Source organism: Lactuca serriola, chromosome 2 (genome assembly GCF_051521515.1).
Source record: "Lactuca serriola cultivar US96UC23 chromosome 2, Lser_US96UC23_V15, whole genome shotgun sequence".
In the NCBI taxonomy this organism is placed as follows: Eukaryota; Viridiplantae; Streptophyta; class Magnoliopsida; order Asterales; family Asteraceae; genus Lactuca; species Lactuca serriola.
Window position 1 is genome coordinate 166,074,463 of NC_136409.1, and position 20,482 is coordinate 166,094,944.

The 20,482-nt window shown below is 38.1% G+C and overlaps 1 protein-coding gene across 1 annotated transcript; it reads left to right on the forward strand.

The window, feature by feature from the left end:
* Positions 1 to 13,700: 13,700 nt before the first annotated feature.
* LOC145087296 (pyruvate dehydrogenase E1 component subunit alpha-3, chloroplastic-like) lies at positions 13,701 to 15,559 on the forward strand. Its single transcript, XM_079025233.1, has 3 exons — positions 13,701 to 14,122; positions 14,285 to 15,065; positions 15,150 to 15,559. Exons 1-3 carry the CDS (start codon positions 13,886 to 13,888, stop codon positions 15,425 to 15,427), a joined length of 1,296 nt encoding a protein of 431 aa, XP_078881359.1. The 5' UTR covers positions 13,701 to 13,885; the 3' UTR covers positions 15,428 to 15,559.
* The last annotated feature ends 4,923 nt before the right edge of the window (positions 15,560 to 20,482 follow it).

Genomic DNA, 20,482 nt, shown 5'->3' on the forward strand with positions numbered 1-20,482 from the left:
TAGGCACAGGAGAGTAGATTGTCATTTCAAATGGGTTGATTGGTGTGTTTGCCCTTTAAATTGTCTGTAATTCAAGCTCAAATGTAGCTTTCCTTTCTGAGCCTGCCTAACACCTTGCTAGGTGGTGCTTCGTTAATAAAATTTGTCGGTTCTAAAAAAAAACTAAAAACAATAATTAATGGAGCAAACACTATACATAATTGTCATATCAAATATAGCATACAATAAGAAACAAAGCAAAGTGCACTCCTAGGGATACAAGCAAATACATTGTACAATTTGACGAGAGGCAAAGGACAAATTCCTAGGGCATTCACACCCAAACAAAGGTCACAATGAAAGGACTACAAATAAAAGCAACAAATGACCACTACAAGTGGAAACATGTGTTACAACTTTTAGAATATCCATAAGAAAGGAGGGAGTCGTTTCCTTCTAACCCAATGAACCCACTGACATATCATTGTTTCTATTTTATTTTTCTTTATCTTTCCCAATCCACAACACACAAAAATCCTATTTTTCTTGACCCACTCAACTCACTCAATTAAAAAAAATACAAAACAACTAAGGTACAAGTTTTAAAACACATGGTACACGAGAAAATGAGAGAGAGAGAGAGAGAGAAAGTAGAGAGAGATGATGAAGTAATTTAGTGAACCCAATTAACCAACTCGTTGAAGCGGGAGTGGTACCGCCGGTAACTCTATTGCTAATTAAGATTTTACCTTTGATTGTTTGTATTATTTTTAATTGAATGAGTTGAGTGGGTTCAAAAAGATAGGATTTCCGTATGTTGTGGGTTGAGAAAAATGAAGAAAAATAAAAGAGAAAAAGTGATGTGGCAGTGGGTTCAGTGGGTTGGGAGCGAATGACTCATTCCTCCCTAATACTCTACAATCCTTATCATTGCCTCCACTCACTTCTATGAGTTAATTGTTGAAATTATACACATGGTCCTGATAAAAATATAAGAACACAAAATGCACAACATCAACAACACTTTTGTTTCAAAGAATCGGTTGGTTTTCAAGACACTTAAAAGAAAACTCCTACAATCACACTCACACTCAAACGTATATTAAGAACACATTTGTATTACAAATAAATACCAAACAAATATCTAATATAAGCTAGAACAACAAGTATCTAATCTAAGCTAGAACAACGAAACCCTAACTAAGAACAGCGAAGAATAACGAGAGCGGAATGAGAGAGACGTAGAGCTATCAAATGAAAGAAGTATGTGCAAATGAGAGATGAAAGAAATTAAACACACCAGACACAAAATTAGTGTCAAACATGGGTAAAACTGATGGGTTTTGGTCCTAAGAACATCCTATGTGCTCATACAAACCCTAATGCTTGGATCTAGGTTTCTCTATTGTACATGCAAGTTATCCAAGACTATAAGCCCTAATTCTAGCATACAAGCAATCATATTAACATAAGAATAGGTTTAAGATATTACCTTGATTGTTATGTAGTAATAACAATCCCAAATCTCCTTGTATTGACTTTAGAAAGCCTAGAGTCACAAATGTCACTCCTCTAATGGTTCACAAACACCACAAGCAAGAGGATGAAGAGGAGAGAGGATGGAGGCTGCCCAAAAACATGTGAAACCCTAGAAGGTTGCTTGTCCACGTTTTTGGGTCATAAGGGGTCCATATATATAGGAGACTATTAGGGTTATCTAACAAGGAAACCCTAATTTGGATGCTTAAGCCCTAAGCAACCCATGGATCCCTTTCCTTAAGGCCTTGGACGATTTCTTATGGGCTTCCCCATAGAATTCGTCCACTCCTTAATACAAGGCAATCCATGGCCCAAATTGCAATTATCTTATAATTATAATTCCAGTCCCTTAAGTTTAATTAATCTCTTTTAGTCACAAAACTAATTACCAATTAATTATTGACTAATATTAATTAAACAATATGATTTCTCCTTTAATATATTATTCCTATATCATATTTAATCCTTTCTCTCCATAATTCATCCTATCAAGTTGCTTTGGTGAAGGCAACCCAAAAGGGCCATGCACCATCGGGTCAAGTACATACCAAAATAGTTATGGACTTAGACACTAATCCAACAGTCTCCCACTTGGATAAGTCTAATAACTATTATGCGTATGACTTCAGATCCTGATCTGCAATCGTAGCTTTCCAAAGCCGCTGTCAACTCTGATCCTATCAGATACGCGTGTCCTTAGATAAGGGATCATATATTCCTCCATTCTAGATATCATATGAGATATGATTTCAAATCATTCTCTTTGTACTATATCTCGATTCCCGATTTATGACGACTGACTAATTGAACAAATCAAATTAGCCCTAGCCCGGCCGAGCATTTACGTTTGTCATCACTAAATCATCGAGGGGCCCAAAGATATCGCTTTTATCCTACTTTGGATAAAAGGAACGGATAAACGTTGATACAATGCTTGCTTGCACTCACTCACCGAATTACACACAACAATATGTTTTATGACACCAAGTTACTGGTGCATTTACATATTATCAATGTGCAACCGATTTGCAAGATACAACTCACACATCTCGATTTCAAGAATATAAGATGTTATCGTCTCACCAATCACTCGTGATACAATTTCATGGAGTGATCCAAGTGAGCGTAGGTTTAATCCAATGCTCAAATCATATTCATAAACACTCATGAATGTTGCAGCAAACATTTGCTTATGTCTAATGCTATTTACACAATCCACACACCAATTCACGACAGTCTTCTTTCATATCTACTTCCAACATATGAATGACTGTGGTCCGTTTGAATAATTTGACTGTTCTTAACCAATTAAATTATTCTGGAAGTCAAAACATGCAAAGTGAAACACAAGAATAATACTAATCCCATATGGCCTCAAACCTTTGAGCATAAATAAAACACCTTTTATTTATCACCATATTGATTACTCATTATTTGTCGTTTCGGTTAATCAACTTCTTACTTGAATTACAACACTTGTCCCATGCTCCTAACATGCACACAATGTTTACCTATAGTTCTCACTTTGTGAAATAGATCACATTGAACACATTTCCAATCATTCTCATTTCACAACTCCAAATCCTTTTTCCATAAGTGAAAGAATATCAAATTTCTTGCTACTTATAGAATATGCTAGATTCTAACATTCTATGCAACGATCCTTTCGTAATATCACTGCACCAATGTCACAAAGACTATTGCCAATGATATTACAAAGTTCTCTATCGGAGATTGTTACAATACAATTTCTTAGATGTGATGTCTCTCACTCCAAGTACATTCCTTTGAACATCCTTTTGCATAAAAGTTTCTAATCTAGTCATAGATTTTCAATATTCAATTCCCAATATGGATACATTTCCATATTTTCCATATGACAACTTATTCTTAATAGAATCTTGTCTATTCATAATAATGTCGATATGGTCCATTCAATACCATGCTTCCAACTACTCACAAGCAACCAATCCTCGTCGAACTTTGGATTGTCCTTTGATAGTTGTTTAATTATTTTAGTCAAAACCGATTCTTGTCCTTTTTCCCTCTAAATGCGCTAGACATTTGGAAAATTTTAGAATGGTCAAATATTATAGCATTTGCAATCGATCCTATACCCGAAGCGCATGGGACACGATGCATAATGTCTTACATAAAGATTTGATACTTTATCAATCTTCCGCCATAATATTTCATTTGCTATGTTCTCAAAATTCGAATTGTGAAGAGGAATGCCGTAATCATAATCGAAATTTTGAGAACACACTATATACCTTTGACTAATTTTATTAATATTCCACAACCTAAGCCTTTAGATTTGAAATGAAGCATAATATTTTTTCCCTTAATTATAGCAAAACAACCTTTCAACTCTTACAACTTTGCAAAGTATGACTCTTGTTTTCTATAATTAATATTGCTAACTTGCAATACGTGCCTTAATAATCATACAATCATAACATTTATGCTCCCACTATCATGATGATTATTATAAAACATAACACTTATGCTCCCACTAGCTTCGACATGTATTCATAAACATCTTAACTTCCAGAAAGACAATACCTATTGAATTTCTTAAGTCCATGTTTCTAATACTTAATGCTTTGATAATCTTTTATCAAGGCCTCTTAAACTTATACACATTTGCCTTAGATAGTTCATATGTGTGTCTAAACAATTAAGACTAATTGCCAAACCTCACAATTCAAATCATGGAAAGGGATACCGTAACCATAATCGAATTTGAGAATGCAATTTTACAATCACTAGCTTCTTAAAATTTTTTCTTAGTGAAAGTATTTCCTCACAATCATTTTCATGAAGGAGGAAATCTTATGACACTTAGATTTAAACGATGTATTTGTTCCTATCCATGTGAATTTGTCAAAACCAAAGTTTACGACAAATTCAAACTCATATGGATCGAACTTTCTTAATCTCGATTTCTTGCCTTATGGTAGCACAGCTGCCCACCATGTCTTCCAAGTAGTTAAGCAGCTCACCATTTCCTATCAATGTACCTTTCATTGATTAAGGTGCCTTGCCTTTTATGCATTCAAAATGAGAACTCATAGGACTCACATGCATAATTAACTCGATTGGATTGGCACAGAAATAAAATAATGTCAACACGATGGGTTGTAAACCTCAACTCGTGTGCTAGTGATGACCGATAAGGTTTATTTTTATTTGTTCTCGAAACCTTTCAAGATCATTAAGACTCCCACTGACATATAAGATTCTCTTGTCAATAAACATTTCTTGACAAACAAATATTCAAGAGTTAGTGTAGTTTTTATCAAAACATTTCATAATTTGGTCCTAGTTGGTCTTTGTCTATCCAAGACATCACAACTTTCCACATTTGATGAATGTTATAAACCTTCTTAATACTTGTCACTCAAAGTCACAATCTTAACTCTAAGACTTGTTTTGGAACGAAGCATGATCGACTTCTTGATATAACCATTTCTTCAATTCTTGATTCCTCTTCTTAGACATACAATTGTGCTAAATCTCACTTCGAGGATCAATTGAGATATGGTTCTTAATCATTAAGACCTATCATAAAGCATAAAAGGTACTCTCCCTTCTTCTTAGAATGGAAAAACTTTTATCTTTCTGCCTACTTGATTCTTCTTATTCGTTCTACTATTGATTTAAACTTTTTCAATCAATTCAGAATTACACTTAATCTTATAAGTATAATCATATTTACTAAACCTTTAGTAAATCATGACGAATATCTTTGTTACTCTTATGGTGGACTTGATCAACACGCAACTTTGTGTACTCGATCTCCTAGTCCTTCACTTGACACTTTGTCAATGAATTAGTCTGATTTCCAAATATGAAATTTCTCATTCATCGTGCAACCAAGTTGCATGATTCCAAGTTTCTGTCCAATTGAAACTTGGGCGATGAGAAACTCTCCTTATTTGGTAAATTCTCGACTTTCCATAAATAACATAATAAGAACCAAATCCATTATTGCTAATAATAGAAACATTTTAACATCAATTTTTCATACACGCCATTGTAAGGATAATATAAAATTAAAATTTAATTATTGCGGAAAAAATTTGTCCTTACAATGCAATTCAATAAAAAACTATGCTAATACATCTTTCTTAGCAATCTAATTCTAACTCTAAGTAGTAGCTCAAGAATCTAATCTTCGAGAAATGCGATTGAAATCCATTCCTTCACGGTTAGATTCTGCTCACTTCTTCCTTTAAGCTTCATTTCTTTTCTTCGATCTTACAAAACATCAATTGTAATCTTATCACATTATGTATTAAGAATCTAGAATAGAAGCTTAAAAGAGTTAGTTAATGGATTTTACCTATATTAGAGCCATATGTTTCGACTCTCCCATCTCTTAGATCTCTTAGGTAAATAGGGCAACTTCGTCTCTAATGCCCCTTCTCTTGGCAATAAAAGCAAATTGACTCTATTGGAACATGACATGGAACTACTTCAGACATTGCCTTTCTCTTATGATCAAACTTTTCGATCATAGCATGTCTTTTGTTGCCATTGTCTATATCCATAGAGGTCTTGAAGGCAGATTCACCAATCAACTTTGCTTTTCCATTGCGCCAAAACATTTCTGATTCAGCAGCAATAAGCATATAGGTGAGATCTATAAGGGTCACGTCGTGGTTCATCATATAGTACTCTCTTACGAACTCACTATATGAGTTAGGAAGTGACTGAAGAACCCAATCAACAACTATTTCCTCACAGACAACGGATCCCAACATTCTTAACCTATCAATGTGTGACTTCATCCCTAGGACGTGTGCACACACCGACTTTCCTTCTTTATGTTTACTTGCCAAAAGGGCTTGAGTGAGCTTGAACTTTTCAAGCCTTCGAACTTGTGGGTAAGGGAGAATAATTGGACGAGGTGGAGGAAGTGAAGGATGATTTCTTGTTCCTCGATCGAATCGTGGAATATCATCTTCATGTGGAATGCTTGTTCCACGGGGTTTGGGAAGACCATAGTTGTCGAACTTTGACATCTACAAAACGGGAGAAAAACGAATTCAAGTTAGTTGATTGATTGAGTCCTTAGTAAATCACCCAAATGAGATACTAAGGATAGGACCCAACACAATATTCTACAACTCAGGAGAGGGATGCCGTAACCCAAATTGCAGAACATTTGAAGGTAAGTGAATGACGATTCACTAATTTCCACCATTAAAAAAAAAGAAATTTAAGTTTTAAATCTATGAAAACTCCTAGATCCTATGAGATTCATTGAACATTTCAATGACATGTTTAAATCTCGATATGTCCCTCTTGTTTGTGACTGGGATGCCGAGGATCACAAAACGGGTGTGAATAACCATGCAAACTACATGGTGCCCTCACATGTTACAGTCACCTATTCGATGTGCCGGTAAACCATACACGCTCCACCGAACTATGACAAACATTGAGTCACCCTTTGCTACCTTTGCTTAGAACCATTTAGTGTGCCGGTAAACCACACACGCTCCATTAACGTCTTCGCAAGGGCACAAAGTGTAATTTCATGGAATTGCATCAATTCACTTTTGCCTAAGTAACTAAGATTGAGAATTTGTAAAACATTTAGTTACTTTTGTATATCATTATACTTATAATGGAAGGTTTTGTCCCATCCTACCCGTTCGGCTAACGACCCTCCACTAGTCAAGAGTGCGGTGGGTAAGAGTGGATACCCATTCAATCGCCATTTTATAGGCAATTTCCTTAAACACCCCTTATAGACCAGCTTCGTGAATGAGGCCTACTAACGGTAAGACTGACTTTTACTCATACATATATACAATGTTAGACTTTTAATGTTATATATAGTATAGGGTGTATTTTACAACTTTTAAAATACTAGGTGGTCAAATTTAATAATCATACTTTTAATTCAATTAAATTGTAAACCTAAACTTTTATGGATTTATTAAACTTCTATTAATTATACACCTTAATTAATTAATAAAACCATAAGGGTGTGATTTGAACTTTTCAAAACAATACTAGGGTTTTAGAATTCAACATTCCTAATTAACTATTTAAATTTCAAAACAACAAAACTTTTGGGTTTAAATTTAAACTATAAAACCTAAAGGGGAAAATATGAAACTTTTCAAAGCACAAGTATCAAATAACAAATAATCTAAATTAACATTTAATCACATAATTATCCATATTTGATTTATTTAATGATTTCTTGCAAAACAATTTACCAATTTAATCAAAATAATTAATCAATTATCACATAAGGAAATGCATATTTTATTAATTGATAAATATCTTCAATTAGATCAAGAATATAGTCAAATATATCATAAAATCGGATTTATATTGATCTAATATGATAAGGCAACTATCCTTAAGCAAAACAACAAGAAATCCCGGTTTTCCCTCCATCTGACGAGCCGACTCGCCGAGTCAGGAATGGACTCGTCGAGTCAGCATGGACTCGGCGAGTTCATCTATGGACTCGGCGAGTCCAGCCTCCAGAAACACAAAAAACGAATTTTTCAATCATATAATGCATCAATACAATAGAAACCAGTCTAGGCTCTGATACCACTGATGAGTTTTGGTCCTAAGAACATCCTATGTGCTCATACAAACCCTAATGCTTGGATCTAGGTTTCTCTATTGTACATGCAAGTTATCCAAGACTATAAGCCCTAATTCTAGCATACAAGCAATCATATTAACATAAGAATAGGTTTAAGATATTACCTTGATTGTTATGTAGTAATAACAATCCCAAATCTCCTTGTATTGACTTTAGAAAGCCTAGAGTCACAAATGTCACTCCTCTAATGGTTCACAAACACCATAAGCAAGAGGATGAAGAGGAGAGAGGATGGAGGCTGCCCAAAAATGTGTGAAACCCTAGAAGGTTGCTTGTCCACGTTTTTTGGTCATAAGGGGTCCATACATATAGGAGGCTATTAGGGTTATCTAACAAGGAAACTCTAATTTGGATGCTTAAGCCCTAAGCAACCCATGGATCCCTTTCCTTAAGGCCTTGGACGATTTCTTATGGGCTTCCCCATAGAATTCGTCCACTCCTTAATACAAGGCAATCCATGGCCCAAATTGCAATTATCTTATAATTATAATTCCAGTCCCTTAAGTTTAATTAATCTCTTTTAGTCACAAAACTAATTACCAATTAATTATTGACTAATATTAATTAAACAATATGATTTCTCCTTTAATATATTATTCCCATAATATATTAATAAATCATATTTAATCCTTTCTCTCCATAATTCATCCTATCAAGTTGCTTTGGTGAAGGCAACCCAAAAGGACCATACACCATCGGGTCAAGTACATACCAAAATAGTTATGGACGTAGACACTAATCCAACAAAAACGTGTACCAAACCCAATAACCAACCCAAATTGATATTTGTGGCTCTTCTGAAGAATCAGTTAAACAAGTCACAACCCTTCAACATCCAACTTGTACAAAAATAGTCCTTTATAAATTAAACTTGCACTTAAATAAACCCAAACTGTAACATCCATAAAATTCATGCCAAATTTAAACTTTTAAAAACATTTCAAATACCAAGAGTTATTACAAATTTGTTCAAAATAGTTTCATATCAGAGTATCCCAGAAATCCAAATCAAAATATGAGGAAGTGTACGGTCACGCCTTCGCCTTCCCGCGGTCATTCGATGTACCTGAAACAATAATCGACAATTGTATGCTCGAAGGCTTAGTGAGTTACCCCCCAAATACCAACCTCATACAACCATAAACATATCATATAACAAACACAGAAACACCATGCATCTCGAGTCTACAGTGTGACTGGTCCGCCCGCACCGAGCCTTCAGTCCACCTGGTCCACTCTCTGAGTCTACAGTATGACTGGACCGCCCGCACCGGGCCTACAGTCTATCTGGCCCACTCTACGAGCCTCGGCACGTCTGGACCGCCCTCTCGGGGCCTTCAGCCTATCCGAACTGCTCGTCGGGCCTTCGGCCTGACTATGTGCCCTCTTGGGCCTGCAGTGTATCCGGTATGTCATGGTTATGTTGGCCTACATCACTAAGCAGGACTCGCCTCAACCCAACCCCCATACCAATCAAACATGCATGTGCACATAAATATCATATGCTAGCATGTATATAACAAATAATCATAACGATCTAACATATCACTAACACAACAACCATCCTATAACCAGGATACCGACCTAACCTGTCACTAACATAACATTATCCTATATACCAGGATACAGACCTAAACCAGGTCACTAACACAATACCATCCTAACTACTAGGATGCAGATCTAGCAAATCAATAAACATATCAAGCAAATACCCGGATACAAATCTGATAAAGGGCCGACCTTGGTGCCTTAGACCCTGTTGATATAGTGAGGATAACCCACCTCGAAATTCCGGTCTGAACTGAAGTATAAACTCCCTAAGGGGTCTATATAGTCCATTTTATCTTTTCTTTAATTTGGGCCAAGGCCTAATAACAAAACAAAACCCAACACTAGGTAGGCTTTCCAAGCCCACTAGTGGTCCACTAATGGCCAAATTTGCTAAATTGGGCCCAATCCCCCTAATGGGCCTTACCCTAAGCCCAAACATCTTCTTGGCCCACATTATCTGACTTCTAATGACCCATTAAGGCCCAAAGAACCAAAATCCCTTACATGACCCAAATTGAGGCCCAAAACTCGCAAGGCCTATATTTGATGAGTATGCTGGGTGTACTCCTATGTACGCTGGGCGTACTAGTTAAATGGTGAGTACGCTGGGCTTATCTGCATGTACGGTCAGTGTACTCCCTTGTTAAATCACTTTCCTATTAAGTGCTTAATACTCCAATCCAGAAGCTATAATCACATATCCAAGTCCTTTTCAACGTCTTAATCCATAAAGTCACTGACTTGGTGACTTTGCATGACCCTAATAAGCCCAAACTCCAAAATAGTATTCCGTTCTCATAGAAATGATCTTAACTCATGCATGAATCCAATAAGACATACAAGATGGCAAATTTCTGCCTTAGGGGCTCATTTTGAACCGAGAGTGGCAACTCTAGGTCCAGAAATCAGATTTGAACCATAAAGTTCTATACTTGGGACCAAGATGACTTCAAAATCAAACTACAATAGATCTAAGCATTCTTGATGAAATTTATGAACTTTATACCTCCAAAGAGTCTCAAATGATGATGCTATTCCAAATCTATGAGCTCAAACTTCCCAAGTCCTTCCTTGTCAACTTCTTCTTTCCTCTTCCAAACTTAAAAACACTAAGATGGCCTCTCAAGATCAAGATCACACAAGAATGAAGGGATGAGATGTTTTAGGGTTTTTCTGAGGTTGGGGAGGCTGATAAGGACGCTAAGGTTTGAGCCATAATGTTTCTTATATAGTGGTTAACCCCTAATTTAGGGTTTAGGATCTCTGAGAGTACGTTGGGCGTACTTCTCGTACGTTGGGCGTACTCCTCCCACACCCGCGATCATTTAACCTTTTACGCTGGGCGTACTCAACTAGTTGCCACCTTTTCATGCTTGGTCCTTTCTTTCCATTTCCTTCCAAACTAAGGGCCAAAAGTGACATAATTCAAATCCGAGGGATGAATTTGAAGCTACTTGAAAAATAGGATGTTACATCTCTCCCCCACTTAAATTCGATTTCGTCCTTGAAAAATAGGATGTTACACCCACTTTGATACCATGATAAGATATAAGAGCACACCAGGCACAAAATCAACACCCTTTTTATTTCAAAGCACCACTTGGTTTTCTAGAAACTTACAAGACAAAACTCGCTACAATCACACTCACACTCAAAAGTATACTAAGAACACGTTTGTGTTACAAAGAAATACCAAAAAAGTATCTAATCTAAGCTAGAACTACGAAACCCTAGCTAAGAACAACAAAGAACAACAAGAGCATAATGAGATAGGCGTAGAACTATCAGATGAAAGCCGTATGCACAAATGAGAGCTGAAAGACATTAAATACATCAGGCACATAATTAGGGTCAAACACGGGTAAAACCCGTACCAAATCCAAGAACCGACCAAAATTTAGATCTGCGCCTCTTTTGAAGAAACAGTTAAACAATCCGCAACCCTTCAACATCCGACTTGTACAAAAATAGTCCTTCAATAAATTAAACCTACATTTAAATAAACCAAGAAACAAAAAACACAATTCCAAACAACCTTTTATGATAATCTTACACAAATAGCAACAAACTTCCAATACTTTCAACAAGTTCCATGGTCACAAATGTAAACCAAGTTAAACCACTTCATAAACATCTAGTTGTAGCTTACAAAAGCTTCACTCTTGCTTTTTAGACAACTAACTGCAAGAAATAACAATATATTTTCACTTTTTTATTTGTTATCGCATCGTCTTTTATTTTTTTCTATTATATAGTTGCACTTTGAAAAACTAAACACTTTATATTTTGAATCATCTACCTAATTACAACAATGTATTTTTTTTTCTTATGAGGACATTATACTTTAAAGGATCATCTCAATGAAAGTTGCTTTTGTATTTAGATGACATTGTTATACTTGGGTAGGTTTTTCAAAATGAAATGTTATACCTAGACGCAATTAGGATGATATGGTATATATATATATATATATATATATATATATATATATATATATATATATATATATATATATTGCATTAAACATCAAATAAAATGAAAACCATCATTTTACAAGCTTAGCCCGGTTAGAATCGTGTCCTAGAAGTTAACAATGGTGCCATAGAGGAACTCTAGACCACAACGCAGTTCGACAATTGCCTAGTCTACTGTTCAGTCGACTCATCTGCAACCTTCATATTTTATCCTAGGGTTCAAATGCTATATCGATTAAAGGGTGAAAGTAAATTATGTTTTTTTTTTTATTATTATTATTATTATTATTTTTTTTGTATTTTTCCCTAGTATCAAAACCTCAAATATTTGTTTTCATAGATAATCTAAAAGATACAATGGTAAAAGTGTACATATTTTGTTTGTATTTTGATGTATGTATAACGAACCTAAAAATGAAAAATCAAATGATTAATGCATTGAAAGAGTAAAAAAGGATTCATAATATAAGGTTACATGTTGATTAGATTGATACTTGTCTTATGCTTTTGGAGCTCCCCAACAACTTCCTCAACTTCTAAAAGCACATTCTAATAAAACAAGAACACAACAATTTCCCAACATGAACAGTTTGATTTATAACCAAATCAGATCGTTTTCATGTACAAACACACTAGAAATCTCACTACAATACACCTATTCTACTCTATGTTATGCAACACTCAAATACAAAAAAGATTAAGAACGAAAAATGAAGAACAATATAAACCCTAATATGTAAGCTATTGGAAAAGACAAGAGAGATATGCTACTGATATGTGTGTTATAGAGAGACACAGTCTAACTAACTAACTAACCCTATATATCTACCATTAAGTATATATACCTATAATTACTCCGGTAACTTTCGGCTTTAGCATATGGAACCACTACTCTCCACGTTTGTTAAATATGTCACAACCAACTACAATCTCCATAATATAATCTCATCTTAAGCATTTCTATTTAAGTACTTGTAAAATTCTAGCATGACTCTTTAGCCCTTCAACAACATTTATCTACACATCAACCATTCAATAGCTTTCATCTACGTTGTTTTAATTTGTCTTTACTAAAAAGGACAATCAAACTTATTAGTTACAAATTTACGATAGATGAATCATGAATGTGAAGAAATAATCACTTTTCTCAACACATATCACTAACCTATGTTTTCCAGTGTTTTTGCCATAAAAAAATTCAAAACTTAGGTCCATAAAAATTAAATCTAAATATGTTTTAGTGACACTTGATACTCAATTTCGAGTGACACCCTATCCTCTTCATCAAAATTGCATTCTCTTTGCCTCATTTCTAATATATCATAATAATCATATGCTTTTTTTTTTCTTCTTCTTTTGTTTCTTTCTAAACCAGGATGTTAGACGTTCTAAACTTTAGTGACTAAATTAAAGTAAGAAAAGTGAAACTTTGCAATAGTATAGGGACCGATTTTGCTATTCTAACTTTCTAAGTCAAAAGTTCATTAATCACTGTGATCGCGGTTAAACTTATTACAGATGAGAGTTGGGTGAGCGGACAGATCAAAGCTACGCCAGCCACAATCACAGCCCGCCTCTTTCTTTTCTCGTTCTCTCCGCCCATCAACACCGTTACAGTTGCATCGTATTGTATCACCCCTCTTCTATTTAATCATCTCCTCCATTTCAATTCCCAACTCCTATACTCTACAATCGAAAAATGGCTTTCGCCGGAGCCAAAATTATCCAGCCTTTCGCTCTCCACGACTCCGATCCCTTTAACAAGGCAAAATTATCCACCATCACCAGTTCGTCCCCTTTCCTTGGATCAACCCGGAATCTCCGCCTCCTCCAATCCGCGCCAACTGCTCAACCTAGACCTGCTTCTGCTTCCCGTGTCGTTGCTGCTGTATCCGATGTTTTCAAGGAAAAGAAGCTCAAAACCGGTTCGGATCTCGTGCGTTTGTGTTTTCTCTTACTCTTTTTACTTACTTGCTTTCCCAATTTCCTCTTCCCTTTTCTTTTCGGCGATGGCAGTTAGGTCTATATGTAATACAGAAGGACATGAGAAATGAGATTAGTATTATTATGAAATTGATTTTTGTATTTTACTCTGCAGCTTCTCACCAAAGAAGAAGGTTTAGAAGTATACGAGGACATGATATTGGGGAGAGCTTTCGAGGACATGTGTGCTCAGATGTATTACAGGGGGAAAATGTTTGGTTTTGTCCATTTATACAACGGGCAAGAAGCTGTTTCCTCAGGGTTCATCAAGCTGTTGAAGAAAGAGGATAGTGTTGTGAGCACCTACCGTGATCATGTTCATGCTCTAAGCAAGGGGGTGCCTGCTCGTGCTGTGATGAGCGAGCTGTTTGGGAAGAAAACAGGGTGTTGCCGTGGTCAAGGTGGATCCATGCACATGTTCTCTGCTGAACACAATGTTCTTGGAGGGTTTGCTTTTATAGGAGAAGGCATCCCTGTTGCCACAGGTGCAGCATTCAGCAGCAAGTACAGGAGAGAAGTGTTGAAAGAAGCAGATTGTGATCATGTGACATTGGCATTCTTTGGAGATGGGACTTGCAATAATGGGCAGTTCTTTGAGTGTTTGAACATGGCAGCTCTATGGAAATTGCCTATCATATTTGTGGTGGAGAACAATCTGTGGGCAATTGGGATGTCCCATCTGCGTTCAACTTCAGATCCAGAAATCTGGAAGAAGGGTCCAGCTTTTGGGATGCCAGGTGTCCATGTTGATGGCATGGATGTGTTGAAGGTGAGGGAGGTAGCAAAGGAGGCTATTGGGAGAGCTAGGAGAGGAGAAGGCCCAACTTTGGTTGAATGTGAGACTTACAGATTCAGAGGACACTCTTTGGCTGATCCTGATGAGCTTCGTGACCCAGGTGAGTTGCTTTTAAGATTTGAAATTTGTATATACATAAGATTTGAAATTTGTTGTGATTGTATATTTGTATTGTGAATTGCAGCTGAGAAGGCTCATTATGCAACAAGGGATCCAATAACAGGATTGAAGAAATACCTGATTGAAAACAAACTGGCAAGTGAAGCAGATTTAAAGGCGATAGAGAAGAAGATAGATGAGGTGGTTGAGGAAGCTGTGGAGTTTGCAGATGAAAGCCCTGCTCCTTCAAGAAGCCAACTGCTGGAAAATGTGTTTGCAGATCCAAGAGGGTTTGGAATTGGACCTGATGGAAGTTACAGGTGTGAGGATCCTAAGTTTACTGAAGGCACTGCTCAGGTCTAGTCTATTGCTAAGCTTTTGTTTCTTTACTTCTCATGTTGTCCATCTTTTTATTATTATTACTATTATGAACTGTTATTCAGTTTGGTGATCAAGTTACTACATAGAGTTCTATATATGATTCTGGTTTTGTTTTGTTGTGTATGAAATTTTGTGGCCTCATCTTTGCTAAAGATATTTGATTCGCCTTTTTCAAAGGAGTTAGAGACTTAATGTCTCTGAAAATCTGAAAAGAACACCAGAGAATTGTATATTTTGGAAAAGAAGGATGGAGGGTATTTGTTGGGAGAAAGGGTAAAATGGTCATTTATTGGGAGAAAGGGTTTAATTAGCACAATTTAAACTTAGATGGCTAAATGAGAGATTGATAAAAATGCACAAGCATACCATATAATAGTGTTCTTGTGAATGTATATTTATCATACGACCGCTCAAGTTCGATATCACTTTTTTCAAGATCAGTATTTTTTTATACAAAATCTATTAGCTCTCCATAAAGAAGTGGATTGGTATCATCCACCAATGGAAGTATTTCTTGGTAATATGCATCATCATCTTTATCAACATAGGTAATATCATCTTTACCAACATTTGTTGTCACGTGTAAGAACAACATTGTCACATGTAGCAACATCAACATCATCATCATCAACATACTTATAATGGATTGACATAATGAATTTGTCGTTGTACCAATGTTTAATATACAACTATTTAAGAATTAATGGTCGTACCGGATCGACTTAATGAAATTGTGGTTGAACTGATATTTTGTATAAACATGTCCAAGAAGATATTGAGAAACCATTTGATAGATAAAAATACATGCTTGATTGTTGTTACCTCTTCTCCTAGATTGGTTATCACTAGAGCCCTCTCCCACTAGATCATTTCTCAGTGGAGCCTTTGCCATAAGATCGGTTCCTACCAAAATTTGTTTATTCGCTGCATTGTATTGAAGAGTTGGAGTCTTTTCTACTGGAGCACTATATATATATATATATATATATATATATATATATATATATATATATATATATATATATATATATATATATATATATATATATATATATATATGATCAAATGAGAACGCCTAAAAGGTTGAGAACGCGATAACACTTATCAGCCAATCATTTTATTAGGGTATTTAAGTAAATTTGTATTTAATATAATTTTTAATTAATATAATACAATTAATAATCAATATATTATCCATTAATATTTATCTATAATTAATGGATATTCCATAGTTATCGTTCAAGGAGATATAGAATTGAAGATACGATTTCCAGTATACCATTTGTGTAACATCCCAATTTTCACGTCCAAAAATTTCGTTTTTAAAACATTACTTAGAAAACATTAATAATTAAAACATTGTTTAATTAAACCATTTCACATCGAAAACCAAATTTGAAGTCCACAACATTCGAACAACCAAAATATCAGAGTATCAATCCCAGAATAAACTCATAACTGCGGAAACAAGAGTGTGTGTGATAGGCCGCTACCGTGCCGGCTCCTTCCCCTTTGAAGCAGAGGTACCTGAAAACCAAAATTGAAAACCGTAAGCACGAAGCTTAGTGAGTTCCCCCACTGTACCACATACCATATAATCACATAACATACATATATTGTCAGGCATATCTGGGTGCCCGACCTACCCCTTCGGTCCTCTCGACCGGATACTGCCTAGCATATCTGGGTGCTGGCCTCCCCTTCGGTCCTCTCGACCGGATACTGCCTAGCATATATGGGTGCTGGCCTCCCCTTCGGTCCTCTCGACCGGATATTGGGGAACTATTTCTCCCCTTTACTACTACCACATAACATGTAACACAATATTGGATTCTATCTATCATGGTTGGGTATGACTACCCCTTCGGCCCTACCGACCGGATATCTCGGGGACTATCTCCCCCTACTGTCACTAGCACATAGCATCATATCATACTAGCACATAAACATAACACAGGTAGTAGTAATCCTTAGATGAATATCACAGAGACAGTCATCTACATACAACTCCTACTGGTGGGCCGGCATTGTGGCCATAGACCCACCGCTACTGGAAGGTAACTCACCTCGAAGTAGCTGCTGATCTGATCGGGAACTGACTGTCTACTGCTGCTGCTGCTGCTCCGGAAATCCTCCGGCTGTAATTCCCACAACATACTCAATCAAACACTGCTAACTGCCCTTTGGGTAAAATTACCATTTTACCCCTAATCATGCCCTAAGTCAAAGTCAGAGTCAACTTTCAGTTGACCCGACTCGCCGAGTTGGCTCGCTAACTCGCCGAGTCCCTGTCCAATCGACTGACCTGGATCCCGTCTCTACTCGTCGAGTTAGGCGTTGACTCGACGAGTTCTCCTTCCAAACTGATGTTCAAGTCCTTCATCCTACTCGCCGAGTTGTATGAACAACTCGTCGAGTTCATCTTCATCCGATGAACACTTATGCTGAGACTCGCCGAGTTGTATGAACAACTCGCCGAGTCTGTTCTTGATCTAAGAAGATTACCTTGAACTCGCCGAGTCAGGGCAATGACTCGCCGAGTTCCTTCATGGATGAGTCCGGCTTCCAACTCACTGAGTCACACCCCGTGACTCACTACTCTACTCGACACAACGAAAAGGGGACAAACTCGGAGACTCGCGAGCAGACTCGCCGAGTCGTTACCATGTAGTCTCTATATGGTCGATTTCGCTTGAATCCAGCTTATGCTATCCACAGATCTGGGTTCCTAGAGCATGAATAACATGTAAAATTTCCAACTTTACGTGTAGATACTCACTAATGAGGGTTTTAGGGCTCAAAATGCACCAAAAAGGGTAGATCTAGGGTGTACATGCAACATGGGTCCATAAAGGCAGTAGATCCAAGCTCCTGGAGCTCGATCTCACCTAGATCTAGGAGTTACCCAGCTTATTACGAGTCCACAAGCATACATAAGCTTAGAAATGGATCAAAAGGGCTTTAATGGAGTTATAAGGAACAATAAGCATGAAAACAAAGGGGGAAATCGAGTTTTACCTCAAGGGAAACTCTGAGATTGCTCAAAGATGGCTGACCTCCTCTTCTTCTTCTTGATCCACTCTTCTCCCTTTTCCAAAACTTCAAAACACACTAGGAATGCTTCAAACTCTCAAGGAATAAAGCTTTGAACGAGGGGTAGGGCTCTGAGGGTGAATGGGGCGGAGTTGGGGCGCAAATGGTCGTTTAAATAGGGTGCAAACCCTTGGAAATTAGGGTTTCATCAGACAGCGCGGACTCGCCGAGTCCATAATATGGACTCGCCGAGTCGCCAACTTAACCACGTCCCAAGTCTCGTCTCTACTCGGCGAGTCGGGCCTCCAACTCGCCGAGTCCAAGGCCAAAATACAAAATACTCAGATATATCTTACATACCAGGAACCAGGTGTTACAAATCTCCCCCACTTATTTTAGACTTCGTCCTCGAAGTCTGCTGCTCGATCCTGAAACAGCTCGGGGTAATGCTCCATCATCTCTTCCACCGACTCCCAAGTCCACTCCGATCCCTTCCGGTGCTGCCATTGCACCTTCACGAGTTCCACTCGCTTGTTCCTCAAATCCTTCGACTTCCTGTCGAGGATTTCGACTGGGCGCTCAATGTAATTCATGCTGTCATCAACATGTATATCCTCTATCGGCACTACTGCTGAATCGTCCACTAGGCACTTCCGCAGCTAAGAAACATGGAAAGTGTTGTGGATCTGGCTGAGCTCGACTGGCAGATCCAGCCTATACGCCACCTTGCCCACCCGGGCTACAACCCTAAACGGTCCGATAAATCTCGGGCCCAACTTGCCCCGCTTCCTGAATCGAATGACGCCTTTCCAAGGCGACACCTTCAGGAGAACCATATCCCCAACCTGGAACTCCAGGTCGGATCGACGCTTGTCGGCGTAACTTTTCTGCCGACTCTGTGCGGTCTGAAGCATGCTCCGAACCTGCTGAATCCTCTCGGTAGTCTGGAGCACCACTTCGGTGCTCCCCATGACCCTCTGACCAACCTCTCCCCAACATATCGGGGTCCTGCACCTCCGTCCATACAACATCTCGAATGGAGGGCGGTCGATACTCGCGTGGTAGCTGTTGTTGTATGAGAACTCAGCCAAGGGAAGATAGGTATCCCAACTACCGCCGAAATCTAGCACGCATGCCCGCAACATATCCTCCAAAGTCTGGATGGTCCGCTCGCTCTGACCATCCGTCTGCAGGTGAAAAGCGGTGCTAAAATGCAGACGAGTGCCCAACTCTTCATGAAGCCTCTTCCAAAACCTGGAAGTGAAACGCACATCCCTGTCCGAGATAATCGATACTGGCACCCCGTGCCGCGCCACAATCTCCTTAATATAGATGTCGGTCAATTTCTCGGCCGCTATGCTCTCCTGAATCGGAATAAAATGAGCACTCTTGGTCAACCGATCCACGATGACCCAAATCGAATCTACTCCACGCGCGGTCCTGGGAAGCTTCGTGATAAAATCCATCGTGATATCTTCCCATTTCCACAACGGGATGTCCAACGGTTGCATCTTGCCATGCGGTCTCTGATGTTCGGCCTTGACCTTCCTGCAGGTCAAGCAGCGCTCGACGTACCAAGCCACATCCCGCTTCATGCAGGGCCACCAATAATCTAGACGAAGATCCCTATACATCTTCGTTGCCCCCGGATGAATAGAGAATCGAGATTTATGCGCCTCCTCCATCAAGATCTGACGCACGCCTCCGTGATATGGCACCCACACCCTACAGTGTAGTGTCAATAGTCCTCGGCTATCATAATCGAAGGAGGAAACCTGACCCACCACACGCTCACTCTTCCGATGCTCCTCCTTGATAGCCTCCCGAACTTGCTCCAACAGGGGAGTCACTACGGTCATGCTCATGCAAATATCCCTGATCGGCACCGCCTTGCGGCTAAGCGCATCGGCCACCACGTTGGCCTTCCCCGGGTGGTAGAGGATCTCGCAATCATAATCCTTTACCACGTCCAACCACCGACGCTGCCTCATGTTCAGATTCGGC

Excerpts from the sequence above, each read along its gene's own strand:
- LOC145087296 (XM_079025233.1), top strand. The coding sequence starts at position 13,886 with ATGGCTTTCGCCGGAGCCAAAATTATCCAGCCTTTCGCTCTCCACGAC. Across the intron at positions 14,123-14,284 it reads TCAAAACCGGTTCGGATCTC|CTTCTCACCAAAGAAGAAGG; the intron begins GTGCGTTTGTGT and ends TTTACTCTGCAG. Across the intron at positions 15,066-15,149 it reads TGATGAGCTTCGTGACCCAG|CTGAGAAGGCTCATTATGCA; the intron begins GTGAGTTGCTTT and ends TGTGAATTGCAG.